Here is a 26,458-nt window from a genome sequence, read left to right as displayed (position 1 = left end):
ACAGGAGTCTGTACAACAGGTGTATCTGTACAGTGTCTCCTGCAGGCGTCTATACAACGGGTGTGTCTGTACAGTGTCTCCTGCAGGAGTCTGTACAACAGGTGTATCTGTACAGTGTCTCCTACAGGAGTCTGTACAACAGGTGTATCTGTACAGTGTCTCCTGCAGGAGTCTGTACAACAGGTGTATCTGTACAGTGTCTCCTGCAGGAGTCTGTACAACAGTGTATCTGTACAGTGTCTCCTGCAGGAGTCTGTACAACAGGTGTGTCTGTACAGTGTCTCCTGCAGGAGTCTGTACAACAGGTGTATCTGTACAGTGTCTCCTGCAGGAGTCTGTACAACAGGTGTATCTGTACAGTGTCTCCTGCAGGAGTCTGTACAACAGGTGTATCTGTACAGTGTCTCCAGCAGGAGTCTGTACAACAGGTGTATCTGTACGGTGTCTCCTACAGGAGTCTGTACAACGGGTGTATCTGTACGGTGTCTCCTACAGGAGTCTGTACAACAGGTGTATCTGTACGGTGGTAGTGTTGGGGTAAAGGCGGCAGGGTCAGGGGTGAAGTTGACATGGTTATGGTCATGTTTACAGGTGTACAGTTTAAGTGCTTCCCTATTCACAGATCTAATGACTGTTTTAGTCTGTGCGGCAAGCCCAGAAGAGTGCTGTTACAGGAGAGAGTGCCAATGCCCAGGACTGCAGGCTGGGATTAGCCGTCTGTCACTGGCATGGTGAGAACGATCAGTCCCTCAGACTGCAGCTCACTCACCCACTCTCTGCCTTTCACACCCTACTGCCCAAGCATTATGTCATCTGTTACACTGAGGAAAAAAACACAACCTTTGTGCCTCTTTCAATTTTTGCTTCATCTATTTTACTTCTTCATCTCTCCCTGTTCCTCACTCCCTTCCTCTCTCCCACTTCCCCTCTGTGCCTGGCATTCCTGCCTGCTTGCCCAGCATGTGTATCTATAGCAACTGTCTCCTGTGACATCATCATGTATCCATGGAAACAGCTCCCTCTGTAGTGATGTCACACAGTTGCCCAGGTAACAGGCTCCAGAGCAATGATGTCACAAAAGGTGGAGCCTGTCTTCTTCCTTCAGACAATTACTGCACAGCAAGAAGCAGCTCTGGGGAACAATATTATTTTGCAGAATTAGGTCATTGTTAAATTGAAATGGCCTGCAGGGTCATGCCCAAGTATCATTTTCTGCTTGTCCTTGATTTAGGAAGCAATAGGGATAGGAAAAACAGGATTGCTTATAACACTTATAGTAAAAACATTACACAAAGAGAATAGGCTTGTTAAAGAGTGTTTGACATCTGTCCCAGCCTGAGGGACACAGTGAGGTCTGTGCCCAGTGTGTGGACACCTGTCCCAGCCTGAGGGACACAGTGAGGACTCTGCCCAGTGTGTGGACACCTGTCCCAGCCTGAGGGACACAGTGAGGACTCTGCCCAGTTTCACGTCAGGCAGGGAGAGGGAGGTGAGGGAAGGAGATCAGATGTCTGTCCTGCTAATCTGCCCTAGAGATTAGGAGCAGTGATGCAGGAGGCTGTGGGACTGAAGAAACTGCTGTGTAATCTGATTGACCCTGCAAACTTCAGCAGGTCAAAGCACCACTTGAGCTGGGCTGGGAGCTACAGTAACAGGCAGCGCGCGCGTGCGTGTGTGTCTGTGTGTGTGTGCGCATGCGGAGTGGAGTGGCCTACAGGGTATGTGATCGCGCTGGCAGTCAGAGAGCTAAACAGCCGTTAGTTGTCTTAACCAGACTTCGCACTCAGTAGGGAAACACAACAGTTAAGAGGAGGGATGGGGAGAGAGGAGAGATGCAGACAGTGCAGGAGAGAGGAGAGAGGAGATGGATACAGAGGTACAGACAGTGCAGGAGGAGAGGAGAGAGAAAAGGATACAGAGATACAGCCAGTGCAGGAGAGAGAGGAGAGAGAGAGAAGATGGATACAGAGATACAGCCAGTGCAGGAGAGAGAGGAGAGAGAGAGGAGATGGATACAGAGATACAGCCAGTGCAGGAGAGAGAGGAGAGAGAGATGGATACAGAGATACAGCCAGTGCAGGAGAGAGAGAGGAGATGGATACAGAGATACAGCCAGTGCAGGAGAGAGAGGAGAGAGAGATGGATACAGAGATACAGCCAGTGCAGGAGAGAGAGAGGAGATGGATACAGAGATACAGACAGTGCAGGAGAGAGAGGAAACACTTCTTCAGCTCCGGAGAGCCCAGGAGTCCGAGGGGCGGCCCCTGTCCTGGCTCGTGCCGATGTGTCCGGACTCTTTAACAACGCCGAGCTCGGGGTACAGACCTGCCTGCACACCGGGGCGGACACTCACTCAAGTGCCCCTGACAAAACGCTCTAGAGTGGAAAATGGAATCATCTTTTACCAGTAACATCCTGAAATCTGGGCCAAGGGTACGAGTCCCTGCTGGACCTCTGAAAGCCAACGTGAACCCCCTGAGCCAGGCTAGACCCAGGACAGAGGAGAAGAGAAGACAGACCCAGGTTAAATGCAGGACAGAAGAGAAGAGAGGAATGACCCAGGCCAAAGACAGGACAGAGAAGAAGAGAGGACAGACCCAGGCTACACCCAGGACAGAGGAGAAGAGAGGACAGACCCAGGCTACACCCAGGACAGAGGAGAAGAGAGGACAGACCCAGGCTAAACCCAGGACAGAAGAGAAGAGGACAGACCCAGGCTACACCCAGGACAGAGGAGAAGAGAGGACAGACCCAGGCTAAACCCAGGACAGAGGAGAAGAGAGGACAGACCCAGGCTAAACCCAGGACAGAGGAGAAGAGAGAAGAGACCCAGGCTACACCCAGGACAGAGGGGATCAAAGTTCAGGTCTGACAGGACTCTGACCCAATCTGTACACCACAAACAAGAGTCTCTGAACCCAACTTGTGCAGTTTCCAGCTCCCTCTTCAGCACCACTGCCGAGGCTGTAACTGATCCACTTCTTGGCCTATGAGCACAGACAAGGCCGGGCGCTGGGCAGCGCCGAGGAGGAGGGATCACGGAGGCAGACTCCAAGGACACAGAGAGCAGCCAACAGACACGACAGCTGAAGCCGCCTTTATTTCAACTCAATCCATCCAAAACCTCGCTTTCTCTCCCCCAGCCTGCAGCTGTGCACCCCACAGTCCCCTTAAGACACCAATGAGCAAATAAATTAAAAGGAAAACAAAGAGATCAGGAGTTAAAATCGCTTAAACTGTCAAACAAAATGTATACCTGGTACACGTATCAAAACACGTTCAAGCAAACGCACTGCGGTGATCAACTAAAATCTTTGTACACCAGAAGCATCACATCAGTTACAAACATGGCAAAAAAAATCTTTTCTCCATTTTTTTTTTTATTTGCACTTTACAGCTGGGAAGCCGCACACAGAGGCCGAGTGCAGCCTTCACAGGTTTCCCCACGCCACAGACGAGCCGCCGCCCCGTTTCCCACCCCCTGCCCCCCCGCCAGCTCACAGCACCCCTCCCTCGGACCCGGCTCGGTTCAGAGCGGCGTCGCTCTCCCTCCGGACCCAGGCAGGCAGGCGGGCGGGCCGCACGCTGGCAGGGGTCCCTGGGGGTCCACCGTGCGCGCTCTGCATGACCTCAGGGTCACGGGGCGGCCCCAGCGAGCGGGGTACAGTGCCCAGGACCTGTGTGAGCCCCAAAGATAAATAGGGAAAGGTCACCATGAGAGCCCATCTGGTCCCTCAGCCCCGCCTGACTCTGACGTGAAGTGGGTGAACCCCTACTTTGATAAGCTGCATGAAGGGATTATTGGGGTGCCGGGAGCTGCCCTGATCGTGGGGATCGCCCGCAGACCCGGCAGCGGTTCACAGGCTCCTTCTGCGCCATCAAGCTTCCTCAAGCGCACGGCACTGTTGGGGTTCAGACCCAGAATAGTATATTTTAGGGTCTGAATATGTGAAATTCCTAAGGGGTTCAAGACTTGTTCTTGGTCCTGCGCACAGGGCCCGACCGGACCGGACCGGGTCAGACCCCGTGGTGCTGCACACAGGGCCCGGCCGGACCGGACCAGACCCAGCGGCGCTGCACACAGGGCCTGGTCGGACTGGACCGGGTCAGACCAGACTGGATCAGACCCCACGGTGCTGCACACAGGGCCCGGCTGAACCGGACCGGGTCAGACCCCGCCATGCTGCCCACCGGGCCTGGCCAGACCGGACAGGGTCAGACCAGACCGGGTCAGACCCCGCCATGCTGCCCACCGGGCCCGGCCGGACCGGACCGGGTCAGACCAGACTGGATCAGACCCCGCGGCGCTGCACACAGGGCCCGGCCAGACCGGACCGGGTCAGACCAGACTGGATCAGACCCCGCGGCGCTGCACACAGGGCCCGGCCAGACCGGACCGGGTCAGACCAGACTGGATCAGACCCCGCGGCGCTGCACACAGGGCCCGGCCGGACCGGACCGGGTCAGACCCCGCCATGCTGCCCACCGGGCCTGGCCAGACCGGACAGGGTCAGACCAGACCGGGTCAGACCCCGCCGTGCTGCCCACCGGGCCCGGCCGGACCGGACCAGGTCAGACCAGACTGGATCAGACCCCGCGGCGCTGCACACAGGGCCCGGCCGGACCGGACCGGGTCAGACCAGACTGGATCAGACCCCGCGGCTCTGCACACAGAGCCCGACCGGACCGGACCGGGTCAGACCAGACTGGATCAGACCCCGCGGCGCTGCACACAGGGCCCAGCCGGACCGGACCGGGTCAGACCAGACCGGACCAGACCCCGCGGCGCTGCACACAGGGCCCGGCTGGACCGGACCGGGTCAGACCCCGCCATGCCGCCCACTGGGCCCGGCCGGACCGGACCGGGTCAGACCAGACTGGATCAGACCCCGCGGCGCTGCACACAGGGCCCGGGCCGGACCAGACCGGGTCAGACCCCGCGGCGCTGCACACAGGCCCTTCTGGACACCAACACCCTCCCAGCACGAGCAGCGGGGATCATCTGGGCGCAGAGAGCAGCGCGCGGGGTCAGAGGGCACGAGCACGCCACAGCGCCACCCCGGGGCGGGGGGGCCACGGAGAGACAGACCACAGGATGAGACAGGAAACGAGAGGAGACGCGAGACAGCGGGGGGGCGGGGCGGACAAGCAGCAGCAGCCGGACAGCACTGGCGGCCGGCGGAGGGGCCCCCCCCCTCAGTTGTGGGTCTCCCCGGCCTCGTCGTCCTGCTGGTCGCTGGTCCACAGGGTCAGGTTGTCCCGCAGCAGCTGCATGATGAGGGTGGAGTCCTTGTAGGAGTCCTCGTTGAGCGTGTCCAGCTCGGCGATGGCGTCGTCGAAGGCCTGCTTGGCCAGGTGGCAGGCCTGCTCGGGCGCGTTCAGGATCTCGTAGTAGAAGACGGAGAAGTTGAGGGCCAGGCCCAGGCGGATGGGGTGGGTGGGCTGCATGTGCTCCTTGCTGATCTCGAAGGCCTCCTTGTAGGCGCCCTCGGAGGACTCCACCACCGCCGCGCGCCGCTCGCCCGCCGCCACCTCGGCCAGGTAGCGGTAGTAGTCGCCCTTCATCTTCAGGTAGAAGACCTTGCTCTCGAACTGCGGCTCGCTGCAGTTCTTGATGAGGAACTTGTCCAGCAGCGCCAGCACGTCGCCGCACACGGCCTCCAGCTCCTTCTCGATCTTCTCGCGGTACGCCCGCACCATCTCCAGCTTCTTCTCGCTGCCGTCCGCCGCCGTCTTCTGCTCGATGCTGCTGATCACCCGCCAGGAGGACCGCCGCGCGCCCACCACGTTCTTGTAGGCCACCGACAGCAGGTTGCGGTCCTCGTTCGACAGCGGCTCGTTCAGCTCCGTCACCTGCTCGCCGGGGGAGAGAGGGGGGCGTGAGAGGGGCGTCCGGGAACACGGCGCACTTTCTCCCGGGAGCGCAACTCCCCCCACACAGGCGTCCCGGGACAGACGGCCCAGTCGCCACCGCAAGGCACAAGAGCTCAGGCTGCCGCGTGTGTGTGTGCTGGTGTGGGCTTGAGCCCGGAGAGCAGATCCCAGACAGCACAGGAGCCCGGAGCCCAGAGCCCAGAGAGCCCTGGAGCCCAGAGAGCACAGGAGCCCAGAGAGCACAGGAGCCCAGATACCAGAGAGCCCTGGAGCCCAGAGAGCCCTGGAGCCCAGAGAGCACAGGAGCCCAGAGAGCACAGGAGCCCAGAGAGCACAGGAGCCCAGAGAGCACAGGAGCCCAGAGCCCAGAGAGCACAGGAGCCCAGAGCCCAGAGAGCACAGGAGCCCAGATACCAGACAGCACAGGAGCCCAGAGCCCAGAGAGCACAGGAGCCCAGAGAGCACAGGAGCCCAGTAGAAATGGGCACAAGCAGTGCACACGCCCTGGCACTCCATCTCAAACCGGATCCTGGTTCTGAAAGACGGGAGCCCCGCAGAGGCGCATCTCAACTGGACCAGGTGAGAAACCAGGGGCCCAGTCCAGTCACTCTCGACACAGAAGGTCAGAGCTATCCTGCCAATGACCCCGCCCAGCGGCCCGGACCGGAATGGACCGGACAGGACAGCGGGAGGCTTGCTGCCCGCTCCCCCGGGTCAAGGGTCCAGTCGGAGCCCTGATCCTGTGGGAGACTGGACCGGGCCGGCCCTGAGAGAGAGCTGAAGGGAGAGACCACGCCCAACACGTCACAGTCCACTGGCCACTGAGTAGGCTGGGATCAAACAGAGGAGACGTCAGGGGCCATCAGTTTGTCAGTCAGGTGTGTGTGTGTGTGGAGTGTGTGACACTTGTCTGTCTATCTGTCAGTGTGTGTGTGTGTGACACTGGTCAGTCTATCTGTCAGTGTGTGTGTGTGTGTATGTATGTGTGTGTGTGTTTGTGACACTGGTCTGTCTGTCTGTCAGTGGGGTGTGTGTGTGTGTGTGACACTGGTCTGTCTGTCTGTCAGTGGGGTGTGTGTGTGTGTGTGTGACACTGGTCTGTCTGTCTGTCAGTGGGGTGTGTGTGTGTGTGTGTGACACTGGTCTGTCTGTCTGTCAGTGGGGTGTGTGTGTGTGTGTGTGACACTGGTCTGTCTGTCTGTCAGTGGGGGGTGTGTGAGTGTGACACTGGTCTGTCTGTCTGTCAGTGGGGTGTGTGTGTGTGTGACACTGGTCTGTCTGTCTGTCAGTGGGTGTGTGTGTGTGTGTGTGTGTGACACTGGTCTGTCTGTCTGTCAGTGGGGTGTGTGTGTGTGTGTGTGTGACACTGGTCTGTCTGTCTGTCAGTGGGGTGTGTGTGTGTGTGTGTGACACTGGTCTGTCTGTCTGTCAGTGGGGTGTGTGTGTGTGTGTGACACTGGTCTGTCTGTCTGTCAGTGGGGTGTGTGTGTGTGTGTGACACTGGTCTGTCTGTCTGTCAGTGGGGTGTGTGTGTGTGTGTGACACTGGTCTGTCTGTCTGTCAGTGGGGTGTGTGTGTGTGTGTGTGTGTGACACTGGTCTGTCTGTCTGTCAGTGGGGTGTGTGTGTGTGTGTGACACTGGTCTCTCTGTCTGTCAGTGGGGTGTGTGTGTGTGTGACACTGGTCTGTCTGTGTACGTGGGGTGTGTGTGTGTGACACTGGTCTGTCTGTCTGTCAGTGGGGGGGGTGTGTGTGTGTGACACTGGTCTGTCTGTCTGTCAGTGGGGGGGGTGTGTGTGTGTGACACTGGTCTGTCTGTCTGTCAGTGGGGTGTGTGTGTGTGTGTGTGACACTGGTCTGTCTGTCTGTCAGTGGGGTGTGTGTGTGTGTGTGACACTGGTCTGTCTGTGTACGTGGGGTGTGTGTGTGTGACACTGGTCTGTCTGTCTGTCAGTGGGGGGGGTGTGTGTGTGTGACACTGGTCTGTCTGTCTGTCAGTGGGGGGGGTGTGTGTGTGTGACACTGGTCTGTCTGTCTGTCAGTGGGGTGTGTGTGTGTGTGTGTGACACTGGTCTGTCTGTCTGTCAGTGGGGTGTGTGTGTGTGTGTGACACTGGTCTGTCTGTCTGTCAGTGGGAGGGGTGTGTGTGTGACACTGGTCTGTCTGTCTGTCAGTGGGAGGGGCGTGTGTGTGTGACACTGGTCTGTCTGTCTGTCAGTGGGAGGGGCGTGTGTGTGTGACACTGGTCTGTCTGTCTGTCAGTGGGGTGTGTGTGTGTGTGACACTGGTCTGTCTGTCTGTCAGTGGGGTGTGTGTGTGTGTGTGACACTGGTCTGTCTGTCTGTCAGTGGGGTGTGTGTGTGTGTGTGTGACACTGGTCTGTCTGTCTGTCTGTCAGTGGGGTGTGTGTGTGTGTGTGACACTGGTCTGTCTGTCTGTCAGTGGGGTGTGTGTGTGTGTGTGACACTGGTCTGTCTGTCAGTGGGGTGTGTGTGTGTGTGTGACACTGGTCTGTCTGTCAGTGGGGTGTGTGTGTGTGTGTGACACTGGTCTGTCTGTCTGTCTGTCAGTGGGGTGTGTGTGTGTGTGTGACACTGGTCTGTCTGTCTGTCTGTCAGTGGGGTGTGTGTGAGTGTGACACTGGTCTGTCTGTCTGTCTGTCAGTGGGGTGTGTGTGAGTGTGACACTGGTCTGTCTGTCTGTCAGTGGGGTGTGTGTGTGTGACACTGGTCTGTCTGTCTGTCAGTGGGGTGTGTGTGTGTGTGTGTGACACTGGTCTGTCTGTCAGTGGGGTGTGTGTGAGTGTGACACTGGTCTGTCTGTCTGTCTGTCAGTGGGGTGTGTGTGAGTGTGACACTGGTCTGTCTGTCTGTCAGTGGGGTGTGTGTGAGTGTGACACTGGTCTGTCTGTCTGTCAGTGGGGTGTGTGTGTGTGACACTGGTCTGTCTGTCTGTCAGTGGGGTGCGTGTGTGTGTGTGACACTGGTCTGTCTGTCTGTCAGTGGGGTGCGTGTGTGTGTGTGACACTGGTCTGTCTGTCAGTGGGGTGTGTGTGTGTGCGTGACACTGGTCTGTCTGTCTGTCAGTGGGGTGTGTGTGTGTGCGTGACACTGGTCTGTCTGTCTGTCAGTGGGGTGTGTGTGTGTGCGTGACACTGGTCTGTCTGTCTGTCAGTGGGGTGTGTGTGTGTGTGTGACACTGGTCTGTCTGTCTGTCAGTGGGGTGTGTGTGTGTGTGTGACACTGGTCTGTCTGTCTGTCAGTGGGGTGTGTGTGTGTGTGACACTGGTCTGTCTGTCTGTCAGTGGGGTGTGTGTGTGTGACACTGGTCTGTCTGTCTGTCAGTGGTGTGTGTGTGTGTGTGTGACACTGGTCTGTCTGTCAGTGGGGGTGTGTGTGTGTGTGTGACACTGGTCTGTCTGTCAGTGGGGTGTGTGTGTGTGTGTGTGACACTGGTCTCTCTGTCTGTCAGTGGGGTGTGTGTGTGTGTGTGACACTGGTCTCTCTGTCTGTCAGTGGGGTGTGTGTGTGTGTGACACTGGTCTCTCTGTCTGTCAGTGGGGTGTGTGTGTGTGTGTGTGACACTGGTCTGTCTGTCTGTCAGTGGGGTGTGTGTGTGTGACGCTGGTCTCTCTGTCTGTCAGTGGGGTGTGTGTGTGTGTGACGCTGGTCTGTCTGTCTGTCAGTGGGGTGTGTGTGTGTGTGACACTGGTCTGTCTGTCTGTCAGTGGGGTGTGTGTGTGTGACACTGGTCTGTCTGTCTAGTGGGGTGTGTGTGTGTGACACTGGTCTGTCTGTCTGTCTTTCAGTGGGGTGTGTGTGTGTGTGTGACACTGGTCTGTCTATCTGTCAGTGGGGTGTGTGTGTGTGTGACACTGGTCTGTCTATCTGTCAGTGGGGTGTGTGTGTGTGTGTGTGACACTGGTCTCTCTGTCTGTCAGTGGGGTGTGTGTGTGTGTGTGACACTGGTCTGTCTGTCTGTCAGGGGTGTGTGTGTGTGTGTGTGTGACACTGGTCTCTCTGTCTGTCAGTGGGGTGTGTGTGTGTGACGCTGGTCTCTCTGTCTGTCAGTGGGGTGTGTGTGTGTGACGCTGGTCTCTCTGTCTGTCAGTGGGGTGTGTGTGTGTGTGACGCTGGTCTGTCTGTCTGTCAGTGGGGTGTGTGTGTGTGTGACACTGGTCTGTCTGTCTGTCAGTGGTGTGTGTGTGTGTGTGACACTGGTCTGTCTGTCTGTCAGTGGGGTGTGTGTGTGTGTGACACTGGTCTCTCTGTCTGTCAGTGGGGTGTGTGTGTGTGACGCTGGTCTGTCTGTCTGTCAGTGGGGTGTGTGTGTGTGACGCTGGTCTGTCTGTGTACGTGGGGTGTGTGTGTGTGACACTGGTCTGTCTGTCTGTCAGTGGGGGGTGTGTGTGTGACACTGGTCTCTCTGTCTGTCAGTGGGGTGTGTGTGTGTGACACTGGTCTGTCTGTGTACGTGGGGTGTGTGTGTGTGACACTGGTCTGTCTGTCTGTCAGTGGGGGGTGTGTGTGTGACACTGGTCTGTCTGTCTGTCAGTGGGGGGTGTGTGTGTGACACTGGTCTGTCTGTCTGTCAGTGGGGGGTGTGTGTGTGACACTGGTCTGTCTGTCTGTCAGTGGGGGGTGTGTGTGTGACACTGGTCTCTCTGTCTGTCAGTGGGGTGTGTGTGTGTGACACTGGTCTGTCTGTCTGTCAGTGGGGTGTGTGTGTGTGACACTGGTCTGTCTGTCTGTCAGTGGGGTGTGTGTGTGTGTGACACTGGTCTGTCTGTCTGTCAGTGGGGTGTGTGTGTGTGACACTGGTCTGTCTGTCTGTCAGTGGGGTGTGTGTGTGTGTGACACTGGTCTGTCTGTCTGTCAGTGGTGTGTGTGTGTGTGTGACACTGGTCTGTCTATCTGTCAGTGGGGTGTGTGTGACACTGGTCTCTCTGTCTGTCAGTGGGGTGTGTGTGTGTGACGCTGGTCTGTCTGTGTACGTGGGGTGTGTGTGTGTGACGCTGGTCTGTCTGTGTACGTGGGGTGTGTGTGTGTGACACTGGTCTGTCTGTCTGTCAGTGGGGGGTGTGTGTGTGACACTGGTCTGTCTGTCTGTCAGTGGGGTGTGTGTGTGTTACACTGGTCTGTCTGTCTGTCAGTGGGGTGTGTGTGTGTGTGACACTGGTCTGTCTGTCTGTCAGTGGGGTGTGTGTGTGTGTGACACTGGTCTGTCTGTCTGTCAGTGGGGTGTGTGTGTGTGACACTGGTCTGTCTGTCTGTCAGTGGGGGTGTGTGTGTGTGTGACACTGGTCTGTCTGTCTGTCAGTGGGGTGTGTGTGTGTGTGTGACACTGGTCTGTCTGTCTGTCTGTCTGTCAGTGGGGTGTGTGTGTGTGTGTGACACTGGTCTCTCTGTCTGTCAGTGGGATGTGTGTGTGTGTGACACTGGTCTCTCTGTCTGTCAGTGGGATGTGTGTGTGTGTGACACTGGTCTGTCTGTGTACGTGGGGTGTGTGTGTGTGACACTGGTCTGTCTGTGTACGTGGGGTGTGTGTGTGTGACACTGGTCTGTCTGTCTGTCAGTGGGGGGTGTGTGTGTGTGACACTGGTCTGTCTGTCTGTCAGTGGGGTGTGTGTGTGTGTGTGACACTGGTCTCTCTGTCTGTCAGTGGGATGTGTGTGTGTGTGACACTGGTCTGTCTGTGTACGTGGGGTGTGTGTGTGTGACACTGGTCTGTCTGTGTACGTGGGGTGTGTGTGTGTGACACTGGTCTGTCTGTCTGTCAGTGGGGGGTGTGTGTGTGTGACACTGGTCTGTCTGTCTGTCAGTGGGGGGTGTGTGTGTGTGTGACACTGGTCTGTCTGTCTGTCAGTGGGGTGTGTGTGTGTGTGTGACACTGGTCTCTCTGTCTGTCAGTGGGGTGTGTGTGTGTGTGTGTGACACTGGTCTGTCTGTGTACGTGGGGTGTGTGTGTGTGACACTGGTCTGTCTGTGTACGTGGGGTGTGTGTGTGTGTGACACTGGTCTGTCTGTCTGTCAGTGGGGGGTGTGTGTGTGTGTGTGACACTGGTCTGTCTGTCTGTCAGTGGGGGGTGTGTGTGTGTGTGACACTGGTCTGTCTGTCTGTCTGTCAGTGGGGGGTGTGTGTGTGTGACACTGGTCTGTCTGTCTGTCAGTGGGGTGTGTGTGTGTGTGTGTGACACTGGTCTGTCTGTCTGTCAGTGGGGTGTGTGTGTGTGTGTGTGACACTGGTCTGTCTGTCTGTCAGTGGGGTGTGTGTGTGTGTGTGTGACACTGGTCTGTCTGTCTGTCAGTGGGGTGTGTGTGTGTGACACTGGTCTGTCTGTCTGTCTGTCAGTGGGGGGTGTGTGTGTGACACTGGTCTGTCTGTCTGTCAGTGGGGGGTGTGTGTGTGACACTGGTCTGTCTGTCTGTCAGTGGGGGGTGTGTGTGTGTGTGTGACACTGGTCTCTCTGTCTGTCAGTGGGGTGTGTGTGTGTGTGTGACACTGGTCTGTCTGTGTACGTGGGGTGTGTGTGTGTGACACTGGTCTGTCTGTGTACGTGGGGTGTGTGTGTGTGACACTGGTCTGTCTGTGTACGTGGGGTGTGTGTGTGTGACACTGGTCTGTCTGTCTGTCAGTGGGGGGTGTGTGTGTGTGACACTGGTCTGTCTGTCTGTCAGTGGGGGGTGTGTGTGTGTGACACTGGTCTGTCTGTCTGTCAGTGGGGGGTGTGTGTGTGTGACACTGGTCTGTCTGTCTGTCAGTGGGGGGTGTGTGTGTGTGTGACACTGGTCTGTCTGTCTGTCAGTGGGGGTGTGAGTGTGTGACACTGGTCTGTCTGTCTGTCAGTGGGGGGTGTGTGTGTGACACTGGTCTGTCTGTCTAGTGGGGTGTGTGTGTGTGACACTGGTCTGTCTGTCTGTCTTTCAGTGGGGTGTGTGTGTGTGTGTGTGACACTGGTCTGTCTATCTGTCAGTGGGGTGTGTGTGTGTGACACTGGTCACTCTGTCTGTCAGTGGGGTGTGTGTGTGTGACGCTGGTCTGTCTGTGTACGTGGGGTGTGTGTGTGTGACACTGGTCTGTCTGTGTACGTGGGGTGTGTGTGTGTGACACTGGTCTGTCTGTCTGTCAGTGGGGGGTGTGTGTGTGACACTGGTCTGTCTGTCTAGTGGGGTGTGTGTGTGTGACACTGGTCTGTCTGTCTGTCTGTCAGTGGGGTGTGTGTGTGTGTGACACTGGTCTGTCTGTCTGTCAGTGGGGTGTGTGTGTGTGTGACACTGGTCTGTCTGTCTGTCAGTGGGGTGTGTGTGTGTGTGACACTGGTCTCTCTGTCTGTCAGTGGGGTGTGTGTGTGTGTGACACTGGTCTCTCTGTCTGTCAGTGGGGTGTGTGTGTGTGACGCTGGTCTGTCTGTGTACGTGGGGTGTGTGTGTGTGACGCTGGTCTGTCTGTGTACGTGGGGTGTGTGTGTGTGTGACACTGGTCTCTCTGTCTGTCAGTGGGGTGTGTGTGTGTGTGACACTGGTCTGTCTGTCTGTCAGTGGGGTGTGTGTGACACTGGTCTGTCTGTCTGTCAGTGGGGTGTGTGTGTGTGACACTGGTCTGTCTGTCTGTCAGTGGGGTGTGTGTGTGTGACACTGGTCTGTCTGTCTGTCTTTCAGTGGGGTGTGTGTGTGTGTGTGTGACACTGGTCTGTCTATCTGTCAGTGGGGTGTGTGTGTGTGTGACACTGGTCTGTCTATCTGTCAGTGGGGTGTGTGTGTGTGTGTGTGACACTGGTCTCTCTGTCTGTCAGTGGGGTGTGTGTGTGTGTGTGACACTGGTCTGTCTGTCTGTCAGGGGGGTGTGTGTGTGTGTGTGTGACACTGGTCTCTCTGTCTGTCAGTGGGGTGTGTGTGTGTGACGCTGGTCTCTCTGTCTGTCAGTGGGGTGTGTGTGTGTGTGACGCTGGTCTCTCTGTCTGTCAGTGGGGTGTGTGTGTGTGTGACGCTGGTCTGTCTGTCTGTCAGTGGGGTGTGTGTGTGTGTGACACTGGTCTGTCTGTCTGTCAGTGGTGTGTGTGTGTGTGTGTGACACTGGTCTGTCTGTCTGTCAGTGGGGTGTGTGTGTGTGTGACACTGGTCTGTCTGTCTGTCAGTGGGGTGTGTGTGTGTGACACTGGTCTCTCTGTCTGTCAGTGGGGTGTGTGTGTGTGACGCTGGTCTGTCTGTGTACGTGGGGTGTGTGTGTGTGACACTGGTCTGTCTGTGTACGTGGGGTGTGTGTGTGTGACACTGGTCTGTCTGTCTGTCAGTGGGGGGTGTGTGTGTGACACTGGTCTGTCTGTCTGTCAGTGGGGGGTGTGTGTGTGACACTGGTCTGTCTGTCTGTCAGTGGGGGGTGTGTGTGTGACACTGGTCTCTCTGTCTGTCAGTGGGGTGTGTGTGTGTGACACTGGTCTGTCTGTCTGTCAGTGGGGTGTGTGTGTGTGACACTGGTCTGTCTGTCTGTCAGTGGGGTGTGTGTGTGTGTGACACTGGTCTGTCTGTCTGTCAGTGGGGTGTGTGTGTGTGTGACACTGGTCTGTCTGTCTGTCAGTGGTGTGTGTGTGTGTGTGACACTGGTCTGTCTATCTGTCAGTGGGGTGTGTGTGTGTGACACTGGTCTCTCTGTCTGTCAGTGGGGTGTGTGTGTGTGACGCTGGTCTGTCTGTGTACGTGGGGTGTGTGTGTGTGACACTGGTCTGTCTGTGTACGTGGGGTGTGTGTGTGTGACACTGGTCTGTCTGTCTGTCAGTGGGGTGTGTGTGTGTGTGACACTGGTCTGTCTGTCTGTCAGTGGGGTGTGTGTGTGTGTGACACTGGTCTGTCTGTCAGTGGGGGGTGTGTGTGTGACACTGGTCTGTCTGTCTGTCAGTGGGGGGTGTGTGTGTTACACTGGTCTGTCTGTCTGTCAGTGGGGTGTGTGTGTGTGTGACACTGGTCTGTCTGTCTGTCAGTGGGGTGTGTGTGTGTGTGACACTGGTCTGTCTGTCTGTCAGTGGGGTGTGTGTGTGTGACACTGGTCTGTCTGTCTGTCAGTGGGGGTGTGTGTGTGTGTGACACTGGTCTGTCTGTCTGTCAGTGGGGTGTGTGTGTGTGTGTGACACTGGTCTGTCTGTCTGTCTGTCTGTCAGTGGGGTGTGTGTGTGTGTGTGTGACACTGGTCTCTCTGTCTGTCAGTGGGATGTGTGTGTGTGTGACACTGGTCTCTCTGTCTGTCAGTGGGATGTGTGTGTGTGTGACACTGGTCTGTCTGTGTACGTGGGGTGTGTGTGTGTGACACTGGTCTGTCTGTCTGTCAGTGGGGGGTGTGTGTGTGTGACACTGGTCTGTCTGTCTGTCAGTGGGGTGTGTGTGTGTGTGTGACACTGGTCTCTCTGTCTGTCAGTGGGGGGTGTGTGTGTGTGTGACACTGGTCTGTCTGTCTGTCAGTGGGGTGTGTGTGTGTGTGACACTGGTCTGTCTGTGTACGTGGGGTGTGTGTGTGTGACACTGGTCTGTCTGTGTACGTGGGGTGTGTGTGTGTGACACTGGTCTGTCTGTCTGTCAGTGGGGGGTGTGTGTGTGTGACACTGGTCTGTCTGTCTGTCAGTGGGGGGTGTGTGTGTGTGTGACACTGGTCTGTCTGTCTGTCAGTGGGGTGTGTGTGTGTGTGTGACACTGGTCTCTCTGTCTGTCAGTGGGGTGTGTGTGTGTGTGTGACACTGGTCTGTCTGTGTACGTGGGGTGTGTGTGTGTGACACTGGTCTGTCTGTGTACGTGGGGTGTGTGTGTGTGTGACACTGGTCTGTCTGTCTGTCAGTGGGGTGTGTGTGTGTGTGTGTGACACTGGTCTGTCTGTCTGTCAGTGGGGGGTGTGTGTGTGTGTGACACTGGTCTGTCTGTCTGTCTGTCAGTGGGGGGTGTGTGTGTGTGACACTGGTCTGTCTGTCTGTCAGTGGGGGGTGTGTGTGTGTGTGTGACACTGGTCTGTCTGTCTGTCAGTGGGGTGTGTGTGTGTGTGTGTGTGACACTGGTCTGTCTGTCTGTCAGTGGGGTGTGTGTGTGTGTGTGTGTGACACTGGTCTGTCTGTCTGTCAGTGGGGTGTGTGTGTGTGTGTGACACTGGTCTGTCTGTCTGTCTGTCAGTGGGGGGTGTGTGTGTGTGTGTGACACTGGTCTCTCTGTCTGTCAGTGGGGTGTGTGTGTGTGTGTGACACTGGTCTGTCTGTGTACGTGGGGTGTGTGTGTGTGACACTGGTCTGTCTGTGTACGTGGGGTGTGTGTGTGTGACACTGGTCTGTCTGTCTGTCAGTGGGGGGTGTGTGTGTGTGACACTGGTCTGTCTGTCTGTCAGTGGGGGGTGTGTGTGTGTGTGACACTGGTCTGTCTGTCTGTCAGTGGGGGTGTGAGTGTGTGACACTGGTCTGTCTGTCTGTCAGTGGGGGGTGTGTGTGTGACACTGGTCTGTCTGTCTAGTGGGGTGTGTGTGTGTGACACTGGTCTGTCTGTCTGTCTTTCAGTGGGGTGTGTGTGTGTGTGTGTGACACTGGTCTGTCTATCTGTCAGTGGGGTGTGTGTGTGTGACACTGGTCACTCTGTCTGTCAGTGGGGTGTGTGTGTGTGACGCTGGTCTGTCTGTGTACGTGGGGTGTGTGTGTGTGACACTGGTCTGTCTGTGTACGTGGGGTGTGTGTGTGTGACACTGGTCTGTCTGTCTGTCAGTGGGGGGTGTGTGTGTGACACTGGTCTGTCTGTCTAGTGGGGTGTGTGTGTGTGACACTGGTCTGTCTGTCTGTCTTTCAGTGGGGTGTGTGTGTGTGTGACACTGGTCTGTCTGTCTGTCAGTGGGGTGTGTGTGTGTGTGACACTGGTCTGTCTGTCTGTCAGTGGGGTGTGTGTGTGTGTGACACTGGTCTCTCTGTCTGTCAGTGGGGTGTGTGTGTGTGTGACACTGGTCTCTCTGTCTGTCAGTGGGGTGTGTGTGTGTGACGCTGGTCTGTCTGTGTACGTGGGGTGTGTGTGTGTGACACTGGTCTGTCTGTGTACGTGGGGTGTGTGTGTGTGACACTGGTCTGTCTGTCTGTCAGTGGGGGGTGTGTGTGTGTGTGACACTGGTCTGTCTGTCTGTCTGTCAGTGGGGTGTGTGTGTGTGACACTGGTCTGTCTGTCTGTCAGTGGGGGGGGGGGTGTGTGTGTGTGTGACACTGGTCTGTCTGTCTGTCTGTCTGTCGGTGGGGTGTGTGTGTGTGTGTGACACTGGTCTGTCTGTCTGTCTGTCTGTCAGTGGGGGGTGTGTGTGTGTGTGTGTGACACTGGTCTGTCTGTCTGTCAGTGGGGGGTGTGTGTGTGTGTGTGTGACACTGGTCTGTCTGTCTGTCAGTGGGGGGTGTGTGTGTGACACTGGTCTGTCTGTCTGTCAGTGGGGGGTGTGTGTGTGTGTGACTGGTCTGTCTGTCTGTCAGTGGGGTGTGTGTGTGTGTGTGACACTGGTCTGTCTGTCTGTCAGTGGGGTGTGTGTGTGTGTGACACTGGTCTGTCTGTGTACGTGGGGTGTGTGTGTGTGACACTGGTCTGTCTGTGTACGTGGGGTGTGTGTGTGTGACACTGGTCTGTCTGTCTGTCAGTGGGGGGTGTGTGTGTGTGACACTGGTCTGTCTGTCTGTCAGTGGGGGGTGTGTGTGTGTGACACTGGTCTGTCTGTCTGTCAGTGGGGGGTGTGTGTGTGTGTGACACTGGTCTGTCTGTCTGTCAGTGGGGGGTGTGTGTGTGACACTGGTCTGTCTGTCTGTCAGTGGGGGGTGTGTGTGTGACACTGGTCTGTCTGTCTGTCAGTGGGGGGTGTGTGTGTGTGACACTGGTCTGTCTGTCTGTCAGTGGGGTGTGTGTGTGTGACACTGGTCTGTCTGTCTGTCAGTGGGGTGTGTGTGTGTGACACTGGTCTGTCTGTCTGTCAGTGGGGGTGTGTGTGTGTGTGACACTGGTCTGTCTGTCTGTCAGTGGGGTGTGTGTGTGTGTGTGACACTGGTCTGTCTGTCTGTCTGTCAGTGGGGTGTGTGTGTGTGTGTGACACTGGTCTGTCTGTCTGTCTGTCAGTGGGGTGTGTGTGTGTGTGACACTGGTCTGTCTGTCTGTCAGTGGGGTGTGTGTGTGTGTGTGACACTGGTCTGTCTGTCTGTCAGTGGGGTGTGTGTGTGTGTGTGACACTGGTCTGTCTGTCTGTCAGTGGGGTGTGTGTGTGTGTGTGACACTGGTCTGTCTGTCTGTCAGTGGGGTGTGTGTGTGTGTGTGACACTGGTCTGTCTGTCTGTCAGTGGGGTGTGTGTGTGTGACACTGGTCTGTCTGCACACTCAGACCCTCAGTACAGAGGACAGATAGCCGCGGCTCTGGTGCGATTTTACACGCGGGATTCCCGATGTCGCAGGTCTCGCAGGGCTGGAAGACTCGCGAACGACACGGCGCCCTTTAACTGCGCGACTCGTGTCATTTTGCTCCATCCCAGTGAGAGCTGTGCAGGGCGTGCGACAACCCCGCCCGAGCGTCTCGCTCTGCGCGAGCAGCTGGGCAGCTTCCTTTGTCTGGCGCGAGCCGGCTCGCCGGTCCTCGCGCACCCGACGGCACCACGCCCAGGCGAGCCCACAGACCCGCCCGGTCCCGCTCGGTCCAGCCCGGCGCCTCTGAGACCCCCCCGAACCCCGCCTCGCCGCTGGCCCCGGCGGTACTCACCAGCTTCATGGCCGCGGCCATGTCGTCGTACCGCTCCGCCTGCTCCGCGAGCCGGGCTCTCTGCACGAGCTGCTCTCGGTCCACCATGGCTGTTGGGTCGCGCTCACGCCGCGGGACAAGGCAGGGCTGCCGCACGCGCTGATCCTAGCAGGCTGCGCTCTGCGCGAGAGCTTCCGGCGCCTCCGGCCGCGGCGGGTCGAGGTTCGGGGATCCGGCTGGCTGACGGAAGCGAAGGCGGGTCGGGACCGCTCTGCGCCTCTCCGGGGCTCAAGCGCTGGACGACTCGAGACTAACGGGGAAACCGTTATATCGCGCCCGCCCTGCCTCTCTCTCACTCCCAGTGCAAGCCTGCCTCTGCCTCGCGCTCGCTCTCGCGCTCCCTGCTCGCCGTCTCGCGCTGCTGCTGCTGCTGCTACTGCTGCTGCTTCCCACGGTGCCTCGCGCACTTTGCCGCAGTCGCGCAGGCGCACTCAAGTCCCCCTCGAGTGCAGGGGGGCAGAGGGAAGGCGGCGGGGACGAGGGGGGGGGGGACGTCGCCGCTATTTCAGGGTGACGTCACCTGCTATAAATAGAATCTCGCGCAGCAGAAGGCATGCACCTGCGCAGTGCGACATGCTGCATTTTCCGGCGCAGCAGCGCGTGGAGTGGGAGTGGTGCTGGAGGGGAGGGGGTCGTGTGTGGAGCCCAGAAAATGCAGCAGGTGCAGTTTCCACATCGATTCCTACGCCTGCAAGAAACCGGCAGGGGCTGCACCCGCCCTCTCCTGAAACTGCAGACACAGGATCCTGACGCACACACCCTGAGAGTGGGGCTCTGTGGGCCCGGTCCGCTGTCTACAGGCCCGCAGAGTGGGCCCGGTCCGCTGACTACAGGTCCGCTGTCTACAGGCCCGCAGAGTGGGCCCGGTCCGCTGACTACAGGTCCGCTGACTACAGGCCCGCAGAGTGGGCCCGGTCCGCTGACTACAGGTCCTCTGTCTACAGGCCCGCAGAGTGGGCCCGGTCCGCTGTCTACAGGTCCGCTGTCTACAGGCCCGCAGAGTGGGCCCGGTCCGCTGACTACAGGTCCGCTGACTACAGGCCCGCAGAGTGGGCCCGGTCCGCTGACTACAGGTCCGCTGTCTACAGGCCCGCAGAGTGGGCCCGGTCCGCTGACTACAGGTCCGCAGTCTACAGGCCCGCAGAGTGGGCCCGGTCCGCTGACTACAGGTCCGCTGACTACAGGCCCGCAGAGTGGGCCCGGTCCGCTGACTACAGGTCCGCTGACTACAGGCCCGCAGAGTGGGCCCGGTCCGCTGACTACAGGCCCGCAGAGTGGGCCCGGTCCGCTGTCTACAGGTCCGCTGACTACAGGCCCGCAGAGTGGGCCCGGTCCGCTGACTACAGGTCCGCTGTCTACAGGCCCGCAGAGTGGGCCCGGTCCGCTGACTACAGGTCCGCTGACTACAGGCCCGCAGAGTGGGCCCGGTCCGCTGTCTACAGGTCCGCTGACTACAGGCCCGCAGAGTGGGCCCGGTCCGCTGACTACAGGTCCGCTGTCTACAGGCCCGCAGAGTGGGCCCGGTCCGCTGTCTACAGGTCCGCTGACTACAGGCCCGCAGAGTGGGCCCGGTCCGCTGACTACAGGTCCGCTGTCTACAGGCCCGCAGAGTGGGCCCGGTCCGCTGTCTACAGGTCCGCTGACTACAGGCCCGCAGAGTGGGCCCGGTCCGCTGACTACAGGTCCGCTGTCTACAGGCCCGCAGAGTGGGCCCGCTCCGCTGTCTACAGGTCCGCTGACTACAGGCCCGCAGTGTGGGCCCGGTCCGCTGACTACAGGCCCGCAGAGTGGGCCCAGTCCGCTGACTACAGGCCCGCAGAGTGGGCCCGGTCCGCTGTCTACAGGTCCGCTGACTTCAGGCCTGCAGTGTGGGCCCGGTCCGCTGTCTACAGGTCCGCTGACTACAGGCCCGCAGTGTGGGCCCGGTCCGCTGTCTACAGGTCCGCTGACTTCAGGCCTGCAGTGTGGGCCCGGTCCGCTGTCTACAGGTCCGCTGACTACAGGCCCGCAGTGCGAGTGTGTATATTTGCTGTGTGTGTGTGTCTGCACTCTGTATCACCAGCAGCATTTGCCAGCAGCCATATCACCCTGCAGCTCCCAGCTGGCAGCCCCACTGAAGCTCAGCAGGGTGAGCCTGGCCAGTACCTGGAGGGGAGACTCCTGGGAAAGCTAAGGCTGCTGGAAGAGGTGTTAGTGCGGCCACCAGGGGGCGCTCACCCTGCGGGTGTGGGTCCTAATGCCCCAGTATAGTGACGGGGACACTATGAGCCGTAAAACGGAGGTCCTGACTCTCCGTGGTCATTAAAAATCTCAGGGTGTTTCTCAAAAAGAGTAGGGGTGTTATCCCGGTATCCTGGCCCCATTTCCGCCTGGCCTTTACCAGTCATGGCCTCCTAATAATCCCCATCTCTGAACTGGCTCCATCACTCTGCTCTCCTCCCCACTGAGAGCTGGAGTGTGGGGGGAGCAGACTGGTGCATCACCCAGGTGGGGCTGCACACTGGTGCTGGTGGAGGGGATCCCCATTACCTGTAAAGTGCTTGAGGGGAGTGTCCAGAAAAGAGCTATAGAAGTGTAAGCAGTTATTATTATTATCACCTCTCTGGGTGTGGCTGTGTGAGTCTGTGCTGTGTGAGTGTGTATATTCGCTGTGTGAGCTTGTGTGTGCTGTGTGAGTGTGTATATTCGCTGTGTGAGTGTGTATGTTCGCTGTGTGAGCATGTGTATACTGTGTGTGTGACCGTGTGTCTGCACTCTGTATCTCTGGGTGTGGCTGTGTGTGTGTGCTGTGTGAGTGTGTGTGTGTCTGCACTCTGTATCTCTGGGTGTGGCTGTGTGTGTGTGCTGTGTGAGTGTGTGTGTGTCTGCACTCTGTATCTCTGGGTGTGGCTGTGTGTGTGTGCTGTGTGAGTGTGTGTGTGTCTGCACTCTGTATCTCTGGGTGTGGCTGTGTGTCCTGAAGGCGCTGGCACAGTGCTGTTTGCACGCAGGGTGTGTGTGTGGCAGCCCAGCCTGAGCCAGTGTGTGTGCTAGCGCTGCAGAGACACAGCGCCAGCACTGCGGGGGGGGGAGGCACTCCCCAGCGCCATGACAACCATCCGCGGGGGAGCGCCGCACTCAGGTGTCCCGACAGCACGTTTCTCCGCTGTGCCTGTCCTTCTGCTCCTGTCCAGCCCCACGCCGGGCCGTCCACCCAGTCACACTGCGCCCAGCCAGTCCTTCCTGCTCGTGTTACCACTTCCTGGGTGAAACATTGGGTCACAAGGCAGGGGTTCCTCTGCCACACGGCCTGCTGGACCTGTGAGGGAGTAGGGGTGACATTCTGAAGTCTGCGGCGCAGTGAAAAACTGGGTTCTCCTCCCACTGAGAGCTGGTGTGTGGGGAGAGGACTGGTGCATCACCCAGGTGGGGCTGCACTCTGGTGGTTGTGGAGGGGATCCCCATTACCTATAAAGCACTGTCAGTGGAGTGTTAAAAATGAAAAACTCCCAGGGCGTTTCTCGAAAAGAGTAGGGGTGTAACCCCTGTGTTCTGGCCACATTTCCCCCTGGCCTTTACCAGTCATGGCCTCCTAATAACCCCCATCTCTGAACTGGCTTCATCCCTCTGCTCTCCTCCCCACTGAGAGCTGGTGTGTGGGGAGCGGACTGGCGCATCATCCAGGTGGGGCTGCACACTGGTGCTGGTGGAGTGGAGTCCTCAACACCCTGCACTGCCACACTCCTCTCTGTGCACAGACTGGTCAGGAGGTGCTCTGCAGCCTGTCCACACACAGACAACAGTTTCTGTGGGGTGTTTGTCCCATTGAGTGTAATCCTGGTCTGTGAGGGGAACCCACACTTCACTGCCGTATAGGGTGATGGGTTGGATTACACTTTCAAATATTTGGAGCCAGATTCTTGTTGGTGGGTTGATGTTGAAGAGCCTCCTTCTTATTGTGTAGAAAGCCCTGAGTGCCTTCTCTCTCAGTGCCTTCACTGCCAGGTCAAAACTCCCAGAAGAGCTGATGGTGAGACCGAGATATGTGTAGCTGGATGTACAGTGCCTTGCGAAAGTATTCGGCCCCCTTGAACTTTTCAACCTTTTGCCACATTTCAGGCTTCAAACATAAAGATATACATTTTTTATTTTATGTGAAGAATCACCAACAAGTGGGACACAATTGTGAAGTGGAACGAAATCTATTGGATTTTTGAAACTTTTTTAACTAATAAAAAAATGAAAAGTGGGGCGTGCAAAATTATTCGGCCCCTTTACTTTCAGTGCAGCAAACTCACTCCAGAAGTTCAGCGAGGATCTCTGAATGATCCAATGTTGTCTTAAATGACTGATGGTGATAAATAGAATCCACCTGTGTGTAATCAAGTCTCTGTATAAATGCACCTGCTCTGTGATAGTCTCAAGGTTCTGTTGAAAGCGCAGAGAGCATCATGAAGACCAAGGAACACACCAGGCAGGTCTGTAATACTGTTGTGGAGAAGTTTAAAGCCGGATTTGGATACAAAAAGATTTCCCAAGCTTCAAACATCCCAAGGAGCACTGTGCAAGCGATCATCTTGAAATGGAAGGAGTATCAGACCACTGCAAATCTACCAAGACCTGGCCGTCCCTCTAAACTTTCAGCTCAGACAAGGAGAAGACTGATCAGAGATGCAGCCAAGAGGCCCATGATCACTCTGGATGAACTACAGCTGAGGTGGGAGAGTCTGTCCATAGGACAACAATCAGTCTTACACTGCACAAATCTGGCCTTTATGGAAGAGTGGCAAGAAGAAAGCCATTTCTCAAAGATATCCATAAAAAGTCTCGTCTAAAGTTTGCCACAAGCCACCTGGGAGACACCCCAAACATGTGGAAGAAGGTGCTCTGGTCAGATGAAACCAAAATCGAACTTTTTGGCCACAATGCAAAACGATATGTTTGGCGTAAAAGCAACACAGCTCATCACCCTCAACACACCATCCCCACTGTCAAACATGGTGGTGGCAGCATCATGGTTTGGGCCTGCTTTTCTTCAGCAGGGACAGGGAAGATGGTTAAAATTGAGGGGAAGATGGATGCAGCCAAATACAGGACCATTCTGGATGAAAACCTGTTGGAGTCTGCAAAAGACCTGAAACTGGGATGGGGATTTATCTTCCAACAAGACAATGATCCCAAACATACAGCAAAATCTACAAAGAAATGGTTCACAAATAAACGTATCCAGGTGTTTGAATGGCCAAATCAAAGCCCAGACCTGAATCCAATCGAGAATCTGTGGAAAGAGCTGAAAACTGCTGTTCACAAACGCTCTCCATCCAACCTCACTGAGCTCGAGCTGTTTTGCAAGGAAGAATGGGCAAGAATTTCAGTCTCTCGATGTGCAAAACTGATAGAGACATACCCCAAGCGACTTGCAGCTGTAATCGCAGCAAAAGGTGGCTCTACAAAGTATTAACGCAAGGGGGCCGAATAATTTTGCACGCCCCACTTTTCATTTTTTTATTAGTTAAAAAAGTTTCAAAAATCCAATAGATTTCGTTCCACTTCACAATTGTGTCCCACTTGTTGGTGATTCTTCACATAAAATAAAAAATTTATATCTTTATGTTTGAAGCCTGAAATGTGGCAAAAGGTTGAAAAGTTCAAGGGGGCCGAATACTTTCGCAAGGCACTGTATGCTCCAATGTGTTGTTGTTCAGTGTGAATAGTTAGGAAGGAAGGTGTAGCTTGATGTGTGTTTCAATATGTAGACACACTGTCCACACACAGACAGCACACTGCCCAGACACAGACAGGCAACACACTCAGACAACACACAGGAACAGGCAATACACATCCACAACACGCACTGTCCACATAGAGACAGCATACAGACACAGGCAATACACAGACAGCACACACTGAGAACACTCAGACACAGGCAACAAACACAGAAATAGACAACAGACAGACAACACACAGATACAGACAACACAGAGACAACACACACAGACATCACACAGGCGCAGGTAACACAGTCTTGGACAATATACAGAGACAACACATAGACACAGGCAACACACTCAGACACAAGCAGTATATACAGACGACACACACAACAAACATGGGAAAAACACACAGAGATAGTACACAGACACAGGCAACACACTGCCACATGGAGAAAGCACAAAGATGACAACATACAGATAACACACTGTCCACACACAGACACAAGCAACACACAGAAAACACATAGGCAACACCCAAGTACACGTAATACACAGACATAAGCCACACGCAGATATAGATAATACACACTGTCCACACAGAGACAGCACACATTGCCCTTACACAGACACAGGCAACACACACAGACTATAAACACTAACAAAACACAGTCACGATCAACACACACACACACACATAGACATGGGCAGTACACACAAATATGTAGACTATACACAGGCAATATACAGACAACACATAGTTATACAGAACACACACACAGAGGCATTAAGCACATACAGCTCAACAGAGCTGCAGTCCAGTGGCGAACCTGTCTATAATAATACTAATACTAACAGAGGCAGTGCTGTGGGGAGGTGGGAGAGCAGACAGCTCAGGGCACAGAGCTGAAGGGGAGGCCGAGGAGGAGGGGTGGCAGGAGGAACGAGAGATGGACAGAGGGATTAGCTCTAGGTAGGTGATATTCCTACCTCACAGCTCACAGGAGCTGGAAACTCCATTGTGTACGAGTGTGTATGAGTCAATGTGCAAAAGTGCTTCTGCAAGTGAGTGTGTGTTTGTGTGACTGTGAATGTGTGAGTTTGAGTGTGTGTGAATGTGTGAATGTGTGATTGTGAGTATGTGAGTGTGCATATGCTTGTATTGCCAGCAGCCATATCACTCTGCAACTCACAACTGGGAACCCACAGAAGTTCAGCAGGTATGAGCCTGGTCAGTACCTGGAATTTGAGACCTCCTGGGAAAAACTAAGTTTGCTGCTGGAAGAGGTGTTAGTGGGGCCAGCAGGGGGCGCTCACCCTGCAGTCTGTGTGGATCCTAATGCCCCAGTATAGTGACAGGGACACTCTACTGTAAAAGAGGCACCGTCATTCGGATGAGACGTAAAACCGAGGTCCTGACTCTCTGTGGTCATTAAAAATCCCTGGGCATTTCTCAAAAAGAGTAGGGGTGTAACCCCGGCGTCCTGGCCAAATTTCCCCCTGGCCTTTACCAGTCATGGCCTCCTAATAATCCCCATCTCTGAACTGGCTTAATCACTCTGCTCTCCTCCCCACTGAGAGCTGGTGTGTGGGGAGCGTTCTGGCGCACTATGGCTGCCGTCGCATCACCCAGGTGGGGCTGCACACTGGTGGTGGTGGAGGGGATCCCCATTACCTGTAAAGCGCTTTGAGTGGAGTGTCCAGGAAAGTGCTATATGAGTGTAAGCAATTATTATTGTTATTGTGAGTGTGCAGGCGTGAGAGTGCGTGGAGCTGAGCTCAAGTCAGACACTAGTGCAGCAGCCCTGCTGGTCTGCAGCCTGTGTGAGCTCAGCTGATGCTGGCACCGTGTAGACGGCTCTGGATGACAGCGCCCCCTCCTGGCCCAAAGCATCACTCCTTCACCAGGAGCCCTGCAGGTGACACTGTGAGAGCACGGCGACCCTGCCTCTGTCCTTTCAGGCCTCCGCCAGCGCCTGTCCCCAGGGGGTTCCTGGGGTGTCCAGTGCTGTTCTTGTGGGGGAGGTGACGAGTGTTCGGGGGGCGTCAGGGCTGGAGCAGAAACCAGGAGACTCACCCCCCCCAAGGACACTGGCACAGTCTGGTCCAGCTGAGAGAGGAAGAGGTGAGGA

The 26,458-nt window shown here is 56.4% G+C and overlaps 1 protein-coding gene across 1 annotated transcript; it reads right to left on the bottom strand.

Annotated features, from left to right (window-relative positions):
* Nucleotides 1–3,071: 3,071 nt before the first annotated feature.
* ywhah (tyrosine 3-monooxygenase/tryptophan 5-monooxygenase activation protein, eta polypeptide) lies at nt 3,072–19,048 on the bottom strand. The gene is made up of 2 exons (XM_069182063.1): nt 18,598–19,048; nt 3,072–5,853 (listed from the first exon to the last, which is right to left on the bottom strand). Exons 1-2 carry the CDS (start codon nt 18,682–18,684, stop codon nt 5,197–5,199), a joined length of 744 nt encoding a protein of 247 aa, XP_069038164.1. The 5' UTR covers nt 18,685–19,048; the 3' UTR covers nt 3,072–5,196.
* Nucleotides 19,049–26,458: the final 7,410 nt, after the last annotated feature.

This window comes from Lepisosteus oculatus, chromosome 22 (assembly GCF_040954835.1).
Source record: "Lepisosteus oculatus isolate fLepOcu1 chromosome 22, fLepOcu1.hap2, whole genome shotgun sequence".
Classification (NCBI taxonomy): Eukaryota; Metazoa; Chordata; class Actinopteri; order Semionotiformes; family Lepisosteidae; genus Lepisosteus; species Lepisosteus oculatus.
This window is presented reverse-complemented; position numbering and strand designations above follow the sequence as displayed.